Raw genomic sequence first — 9,333 nt, forward strand, 5'->3', positions numbered from 1 at the left:
CGGCGCGGGCGGGTTGAGCTGCGGCGGATCGAGGACCGGACGAGCCGGCAGGTGCGCTTCTCCAAGCGCCGAGCGGGGCTCTTCAAGAAGGCCTTCGAGCTCTCGCTCCTCTGCGACGCCGAGGTCGCGCTGCTCGTCTTCTCCCCCGCCGGCAAGCTCTACGAGTACGCCTCCTCCAGGTGCATGCCGCTCGCCACTCGCCTGCCCCCCGCACTTGATTTATCCGCTTGAATTACGCCTCTGCAAGCGTTCGAAATCACCTGTCCCAACGTCTGAATCCGTTCCCCCCCTTGGCTTCTCGTACGGGCAGCGGACGGCCGCTCTGCTCTGCTCTGCGCGCGCACGGCATGTGCTCGAGAGAATCCCTCAGAGGCTCACCACCATGCCTGGCTCTGTTTAGGATCTTGGCTTCGTATCTGTGCACTGCCGGTACTAGTAACGTCGCCCCCGCATGGGCACGAGCTTGTTTATGTTGCTGTTCTGGCGATTCGTGGTTCGCAGCTACGGCTTTCTAATGGCGTCAGCTGCCTTTTTTTTGGGTTTCGCGTGGCCATACAGGAGAAAGGAGCAGACTTGAGCGCGCGCGCCTGTTGGCTTTGGCATAGGTACTTGATCCCAGCGCGGGGCCGCACAGGTGATTAGGAGAGAGAGTGGGAGTGGGATGCGAGTGGGAGAGGGAGGGGACGGTGTTTATGGTGCCAAATCCAGGCGAAAGCAGCGCATGACTGATGCCGTAGCTACAAGTTCCAAGTGAAATGATGCGTGTGTAGTCCTGTAGACAATGAAAGGGTCGTCGGGTCGTCTTTCCGGCTTCTACTGCCGTGACTGAAAAATAGAAATACGAAAATTGTATTGCACAATGATTTTATATGATTTTAATGTAATCATAAGTTTTTTGTGTTCCTGTTTTTTTTCCGCAAATATGCAAAGTTTGTGTATCATTTATTAATGGAAGGAAACGTAGTGAGTACATAAAAAGGTACAATACATGGCATGAATGCATACATGAGAAGGCGTGGTCATGATGCCAGGGGCAGAGAGACAAGGGGTGCTAGAGGGGCGGGTCGAACCAGCAAGACGTCGAACATCTCCAGAGCCAACACCGGGGACGCCGTGAGGAAGCAAGATCCGACCCGAAGAATATCTTCAAGAAGGGGAGCGACGTCATGATGCCGCCGCCATCCGATCCGGAGACTGGACCAAGGGTTTCCCTGGTGTTCGAAGAGGGTCACAGATAAAGGCCATGGCAACGCCTCCAGGAAGGGAAACGACACCCACAAGTGCTGCAGATGCCAGCGTTGGCAAGCCGAGCAGAGCTTTCGCCTGGCCTAGGACTGAGAAATCCCATTGCCGCCAGGCCAGGGTCTAGAGATTAGGAGGTCAATCTGCTGGTCGAGACCACCATCTCAAAAGGAGGGTGGGACTGCGCTTTCCGCTGACACGGGAGGCATCGGGCGTCGCCGAAAAACACGAGCTTTGGGACTGACGCGGCATGGAGGTGGGCGGGGTCAGAAAGGCGGTGTGGTAAAGAAAGCCGGCACGAAGGATGGGATGGTGACCGGCACCACCGACAAGCTAGGAATCGAAAAAGGGAACGCGACTCCAAGCTGTCGGGGCGTAGCCGCCGAAACGCCAGCAAGCCGAGGACTGGAGAGGACGCAGCAATCGAAGCACCGCAGCCGGAGTGGTGCCAGGAGGATGCCAACAAGCTGTGGACACTGGAAAACGAACGCGGGTCCATGGCCACCGGGACCAGAGCTGCGACGGCAAAGAATCCACCGTGAGGCTCAACCACCCACCAAAAATAGCACCATCAACCGCCAACAACCGAGGAGAGCTGCGTCGGGGGAGAGGCAGGAGGCGGGCCTCTAGCGCCTCCACCAGCAGCAGCAGAGGAGTTGCGTTAGGAGGAGGAACATGAGGCGGCTGAGGGATGAGCTGGCCAAGGCCGTGCCGCCGCACCGAGCCGGTAGAGGAGGTGAAACGCCAGATCTGATCTGCGGAGGCAGGCGTCGCGCCGCGGCGCGCAAGGCCGAGTCAGCCCGCCGCCACCATCTCAGGGCACGGCGCGACTTTGCCGGCAGGCCCTCCGTCGGTGGCGTAACTGAGAAGAGTGGTGGAGAGGGGACCCGGCCGATGACGTCTAGCTTTCCCCATGTCGCCTAGACGTGGGCTACACGGGGCTCACAGACACGGGATGCCGACCGTTCCTGCGTTTTTAGAATCCTGCGAATTAGATAGCTCGGTTTGACGCGGGATGCCGACCGTTCTTGCGTTTTTAGAATCCTGTTTTGTGCTTATCCGCTCTAAAAGAATTAGACATTGCAGTAGGCAAAAACATGTCAAACCAACACTAACATAGGGGAAAACGGTATTATGAGAATCCGTCACAATACCAAACACAATGTTTAATCCAACTAAATCACCAACAAATACATGTAGCATCAACCGGGCCACCATGGCAATGTTTCACTTAATCCAACTAAATCACCAACATCAAACTATAGATGTGGCATCGATCGGGAAGCACTCGTCCGCCAATATTGTCGGTACTAGTCAATGGAGGATAAAATCAAAGTGTTTTAGGCCGAATTCAACTTGTTAAAACTGTTGAACCAAACAGTGAAGACAAAATCACCAAAGGCATAAAGACACTCTAGGAAAATGTTTGTTGTCGTGGTATTTTCTCGACAATATCCATCTGAGGGTAGCGCATGCGTCAGAGATCCAGATGGTACACACAAGGAGATTTACCCAGAGCCTTGAGATCGAGGTAATACCTTAGTTCCTGCTTGTCTGTAGATGATATGGTCTCGTGTGAGTAATATGGATTGCGTCCACAAAGGGTTTGTCCGTGAGATCGTATAGGAGCTTTTCCTCAGAGGTTGGATGCGTAAGAAGCTTGTAAGGTGGTTATTGAGTCACACCGATCAAGAGGCCCCTACCTCCCCTTATATAGGTGGTTGAGGGTACGGTTACAAGAGTCCTAGTTGGTTTACAAGGTAGAGTACTAGTCGGTTTACAACTAGATCTTCAAGTCTTTTGCGCCAAGGTGGTGATGCCCCTTGTATAGCTAGAGGACTTTGAGTAGTGGGCTTGGGCCATCCCGTGGTTACGGGGCCTCATTTGTCCTCTGTGCTTTTCCCTTGGGGCATGGCATTGATAGTAGCCCCCAAGCTCTTCATGATCTGGTTGCTGGTCTTGACTTTGTCTTTCAACTCAACAGAAGTTCGGAGCTTAGACCTGGTTGAGTGCTCCTTGTGTCATCTAGCAATCTGATCTTGATGAGCTTTGCAAAGTTCCTATTGAGGGATCTTCAAAGTTGTCTCCACTTTTCCAGAGCTATGCTCTGGTAATTAACCTGTCGTCGAAGTGATGCTTCAGCGATTTGGTTCCCTTTAGTGCTATGGTCCAATTCTTGTAGTTTGTCAGAGCCATACTTCAACGATTAAGCTATCGTCATGGTAATGCCCCGTCATTAGTGGTTCCATCATAGGGTTAGTCGGGTAAACACGGGACTTTCAGAGTTGGCCCCAAGTATCCACACTTCCTTCAAAGTGATGCTTCGACATTTGTGGTTCTGCCAAAGGGGTGCCCTAATAAATGCATAACAGTCACAGTGGTTCTAGGTGTCCATGTTGCCGTTAGAGTGATGCTCCGGCATCCACGTTTTTACTAGAGTTGCTCTGATAAACGCGAGAGCATCAGCTGCATATTGTGTTTTTGCATTCTTCTTCCTATGGGGGTGCAAAAGGCGCACCCATAGGGTGTAGCCCCTGAGCCTCTGTCATATTGAATGAGTTTCATAGAGGTTCAAGTTCTTCTTGGCCATTGGGAGCGCTGACATCGCACCAAGTGGGTGTAGCCCTTGAGCGTCTATCAGTTTGGCCGAGTCCGGTGGAGGGTCTCGTTTATTCTTCTTGACTTGCGCTATTCCAATACCAACCCAATGTGCGATGTCCTCATTTTGTTTGCGATTTTGACCGACTGGAATTATTTCATTACACAATAGTGGATACCGGTCTTCGCAGGATTTTTTCTATTCATAGTATCTGTAAGACCAAGAAAATAGAGTGTACTTGTGACTGCATTTTGTCAAACACTTGGGATGCTAAGTGAACATTTACATGAAAGTAACAAGTTAATTGTTGGTTGTTTAACTAGTTGAGTTAAAACTTATCCCTGTTTGTGCATGATTTTTTTCTGTGTGTAAGTCTAAGCATACTCGAAGAGCAAACTAGAGGCGGGGGTTGCCAACCTAGTGGTACTCCGAAGGCATAAACTTTAAGCTGGAGTCAAAGAGTTAACAAAGTGTGCTTTGCACATTGTTAAAATAATCGAAAAGAGAAGAGAAACTAGCTGAGTGCATCGGGATGCGGCGCACAGGACAAATGCAGACTCGGGGCTGCCAATCAAATTGTTGTGTTTTGCACAATTTTAACTGTTTGAATTAAATCAAGCCTTCAATTTGCATGATATTTTTGTGTGTGTAAATTTGACTTGTTGCGTGTACTTTTGCCAACGAGTTGTATCTTCGATGAGCAAGTTAAAAGTTAAGGTTGACAACCTAGTTGTACTCCTAAGATTTTGACTTTATGATGGAGATGAAGAGTTAGCATAATATGGACTCAATTTCACACAATCCCATTGAAGGGATCGTCCAAACGATGCCTGAGATGGTGGGGACGGCATGAGCGAGTCAACCGTTCGTGTTGTCCTACACAGTCACGCAAGGGTAATGTTGATGTCGAGCCCTCGAGCTCCGAGGATGAATTGTCCATGCTCTCCGGGTGAGATCAAAGTAAATGTTGATGAAGAATCGAGTGACTACCCTGGGGGCTACTCCGTCGTCTGGCCAGAAGCTGTGTCGCGGAATTGCGTGACATCGTGTTTGTCGGTGATGAAGATTGAAAGCCATTTGAATCCTAGATCCAACACACACAATCCCTACCTGACGTGCCAATTGCCGTGGCCTTTCTAGGCAATAACCATCTAAGGGTAGCACACACGTCAGAGATCTTGATGGTGCACACGAGGAGATTTACCTAGGTTTAGGCCCTCACATAGAGGTAATACCCTACTTCCCGCTTGTTTGTATTGATGTAGACTCGTATGAGTACTAGGGTTTGTGTCTACAAGCTTTCAATCGTGAGATTGTATAGGAGCTTTTCCTCAGAGATTGGATGTGTAAGAAGGTTGTAAGGTTATTGAGCCATACGGACCAGGAGGCCCCTACACCCCTTATATAGGTGGATGAGGGGTAGGGTTGCAAGAGTCATGGTCGGTTTACAAGGTAGAGTTCTAGTCAACTTACAATTGATCTTTGACAGGGTCCTTTTCCTTCTCCGCCAAGGTTGTGATGCACCTTGTATAGCCATAGGACTCCGAGTAGTGAGCTTGGGCCACCAGTGGTTACTTGTCCTCCTTTGTCCATCGTGGGGCATGCCATCGTCACTTGTGTTCTTGTCGTCTAGATAGTGCATTCGAAAGATGGCAAAGGCCATAGCCGCAATAGTAGTTTTATCAACTATGTCAATCTAGAACGTTTTTTCCGTATTCAATAAACAAAGGCTAGGCCGAGGCTTTACCTAGGAACTCCAAAATATGTCATCGTTCAACCCAACCAACCAAAGCTAGATCATTAGCCAAAGTTTTGTTGTCTTTTGCCAAAACAACGGTGGCCAAAGTGACCAACTACTGCTTGCCTAGCCCAGTGGCAATGATCATTACCTTTTAATCACACCTGATAAATATAAGTGTAACCACGCAATATGCATGATCATCGCCGCCATGCAGGGGGTCGAAATGGGTAAACACTCCCATTTTGGAACATTTTCAGAACTCGTCACGTTGTAGCTACATGTTCCAGGTGGTTGTATGCATGGTTGTTCGACAATGAAATAAATTCTAACGCGTGCCACATGCATCTTATAGCCCCAAGATCGAAAGATGCATACAAATGGTAGAATATGCCACACATACGGAGAAATCCACCTGTGTGCGGGCTTTTCTTTTCTTTTCTTTTCTGTGAAGCTGGCAACCCAAGTAAAGACTGTTGTTGTGTTATAAGATCATGGCAGATGCCTATTGTCTATACTTCAGAGGAATCCACCATCGACGACATGAAGACCTTTTGGAACCTACCACTTCAACTAAACCACTAGCTGTAAACAATACAAGTAGCATTAATCAAACCACCAAGACAAGGAACAATAAACAATACATGTAGCATTAGTTGGACCACCAAGACATTGCTTTCTAAAAGGTAGCATCACTTGAATGTTTGTCGACAATGTTGGAACCCATCAATAGGCAAAAACAAGGGGTTTTAGCTTGAATTCACCTCACTAAACAAGATGAAACAACCTATGAAGACCAGATTACAAGACACATAAAGACACCAATCAAAGAGTGCATGCATGAAGGGGATGACATGCCACATCCAATGAACGAAGGCAAGGCCAAAGGTTTCACCTTGGAACTCAAAATTCCATCATCGCTCGCCCTAACTGACCAAAGCTAGGTTATTATCTGGAGTTGGTTAAACATTCGCCATCCACTAAAGCACCCCGGTGAAAGCAACTAGCTACTGCTTGACCAGTCAGTTCCACTATTGAAGTGTATATATGGATAGCCTAACCCTTTTCATCAGTTTAGACTTTTGGTTGCGTTGGCTAGTGCATTAAGCTTAATTTGGTATCAGAGCATAAGGTCTTCAGTTCAAGTACTGGCTTTCGCAATTTATCAAAAAATTGCTGATGACCCTTTCTGTGTGCACGTCACGGGCTCCCCGCGTCACACGTGAGATGGGGTGTTGAAGTGTATATGTGGATTTTCTAGCCCTTTTCAACAGTTTGGACTTTTGGCTAGTGCATGAAGCTTAACAACCACCACACTGGCTTCTAATTAAACCAGATCAAAGAACTATAAGCAAACAATGTTCATGAATCAATGAGCGGCGAGCTATTGAGGATATATCAAATATGGGTGAGCACTTCTATTGAACCACTTCTAGAACTCCACTAAGGTTAGTGTCTAACTACTCCGAACACAAAATCACCTCAAAACCAAGACTCCAATATGATTCAAATGGATCATGGAGTGCAGATGGACAAGGAGATGCCGCACTAAGAGAGCCAAGACGACAACGGTGAGGGGCGTCTACTAAGCACCCTTTCATTGCAAATTATAGAGTGCAACTTTAGAAAGTAAAATGGAGGGCACAAACAAAGTGTGACGGGGGGATGACCCCCGGGTAGGCCCAAGACGGCGAACGACGCTTCAAAAACATCGGGGCCAGCAACGCCCCTCAATCCAGGTCGCACTTGGCCGGGTTGCTCAACCCGACCAAGTCCCTCAACCCGGCCAGACTCCTCAACCCGGCCGCCCGGGCGGCTGTCCGGCTGCTCCAGTCGGCCTGCTACGCGAAGTCAACTACGGCGTCCCATCTGACATGACACCGACAAGACGGCCATACTGCGATCACTATTGCTGATAAAGCATACGCTGTTCGCTCGTCACACGCGTCATCATCTACAGTGTACTTTGTCCCCCGGGCATTGATTTATAAAATGCTCCAGGGACAAAACTTAGCCTAGCATGCAAGCAAGCATGGCTTGGAATGTAAGCTACACACTGTAGCTTACATCCCAAGCACACACCCATGCCTACATGGCGTACACCACAAGCTAGCCACATTATATAAGCTAGCTCACACCCATCCGTCCAGGAGGATGGACTCCCACGGCCACAAGGCCACTCACGCACACACTTGTGCATACACATGCTCATACGCATAAGGCTCTCTACTGCCTTCTGTAATACAGTTTCAGGAGCAACTTTGTACTGCCCGACATGTACACCGCATATATATTCAGACATGCAGGAGTAGGGGTATTATCTCTCCGGAGAGCCCCGAACCTGGGTAAATCACCGCGTGATGTTTGCCCAATCCCGTCCCTTGACCTCCAAAGCAGTCTTGCCCTCAACACAAGCCACCTCGTGGCATCTGTCGTCTCGCGAACCCGCCCGCGAGATAACCCCGACAGTTGGCGCCCACCGTGGGGCAAGCTGCCGCGGAACCGCGGTCCGGGCGGGACCATTTTCGTCATCTCCGCCGCGATGTCGCCGCCGTCTCTCCGGCCGCGCTCGAGGGCTCAACATCAACTCGCCCCCGGGGCGGCCGTGCGGAGCGGCGCGGCCTCATCGTCGGCCTCGCCGTCTTCATCATCATCACGGCGTCGCAGTCGTCTCTCCGGTAGCGCTTGGGGCTCGACATCGACACGGCCCCGAGGCGACCGCGTAGGGCGGCGCGTCCTCATCAGCGGCCTCGCCGTCTTCTTCGTCATCACGGCGTCGCCGTCGTCTCTCCGGTAGCGCTCGGGACCCGACATCGACACGTCCCCGGGGCGACCGCGCGAGGTGGCGCGTCCTCGCCGTCGGCCTCGCCCTCTTCATCATCACTGCCGCGACGTCGCTGCCGTCTGTCCGGCGACGCTCGGGGCTCGACTTCACCATGCCCTCGGCGCGCACGTGCGGGGCGGCGCGTCCCCGTCGTCTGACTCCGTTCGCGCGCGTGCGCACCACATCCGGCCTCCTCGACCTCCGGCGTCTCTCTGCCACTTGCACCATCTCCACCATGGCCTGGTTCTCCACCACCATTAGTGCTCGGCAGCGCCTTCTCTGTCCGCGACTCGTGCTGCCGCTCGCCTTCCTGCTCATGCCCCGAACACCATTCAGATGCTAGCCATACGTTGCCCATACGCATCCTTGATACATGGTCATTGCATTGCCTACACACTGCCCATACGATGATCGGGTAATCTTGCACTGGCCGAATAATGGCTATTCACTACCCATGCATTAGTCAGCTTCAACTTGGTCATTGCCTTGCCTGTACATCGACCATCCACAAATCAGATGTTGGGCATGCACAGCTCGCCTCCGCTCCGCTCCACCGCGTCGCTGCACGTCCGCTCCACCACGGAGTCGCGTCGCTGACTGCGCCCGGCCTCGCCCGCTTCCCTCCATGCGCGCCCGTTGCTATGGCTGCTCCTAGCCGTCGCCGTTGCTGCTCACTTCTGCTGCTGCTGATGCCTCTTGCACCACCGCAGTTGTTGCTGCTGCTCTCTACTTGCTGCTGCCTCCCCTTGCCTACTTGCTGCTGTTGTTTGCGCCACGGCGACTGCCGCCGCTGCCGCTGCTTGCTACTGATGGTCCTGATGCATTGCTGCTGCTTGCTGCTCCGCGTGAGCCCTGGCCACTTGCGCACCCACCCCCGCCGGCTCCCGGACGCCGCCAGCCGCCTCTGCACTCGCGCCGCTGCAGCCGCGC

At 51.5% G+C, this 9,333-nt stretch overlaps 1 protein-coding gene across 1 annotated transcript in view; it reads left to right on the top strand.

Annotated features, from left to right (window-relative positions):
- Positions 1–18: 18 nt before the first annotated feature.
- Positions 19–9,333, top strand: part of LOC780692 (MADS-box transcription factor 51) — a gene marked incomplete at its 5' end in the record, with an annotated part of 34,628 nt that continues 25,313 nt past the window's right edge. The window contains 1 exon segment of the mRNA XM_044503227.1: positions 19–179. Within this exon segment, the coding sequence (XP_044359162.1) occupies positions 19–179 (161 nt within the window).

Source organism: Triticum aestivum, chromosome 3D (genome assembly GCF_018294505.1).
Source record: "Triticum aestivum cultivar Chinese Spring chromosome 3D, IWGSC CS RefSeq v2.1, whole genome shotgun sequence".
Lineage (NCBI taxonomy): Eukaryota > Viridiplantae > Streptophyta > Magnoliopsida > Poales > Poaceae > Triticum > Triticum aestivum.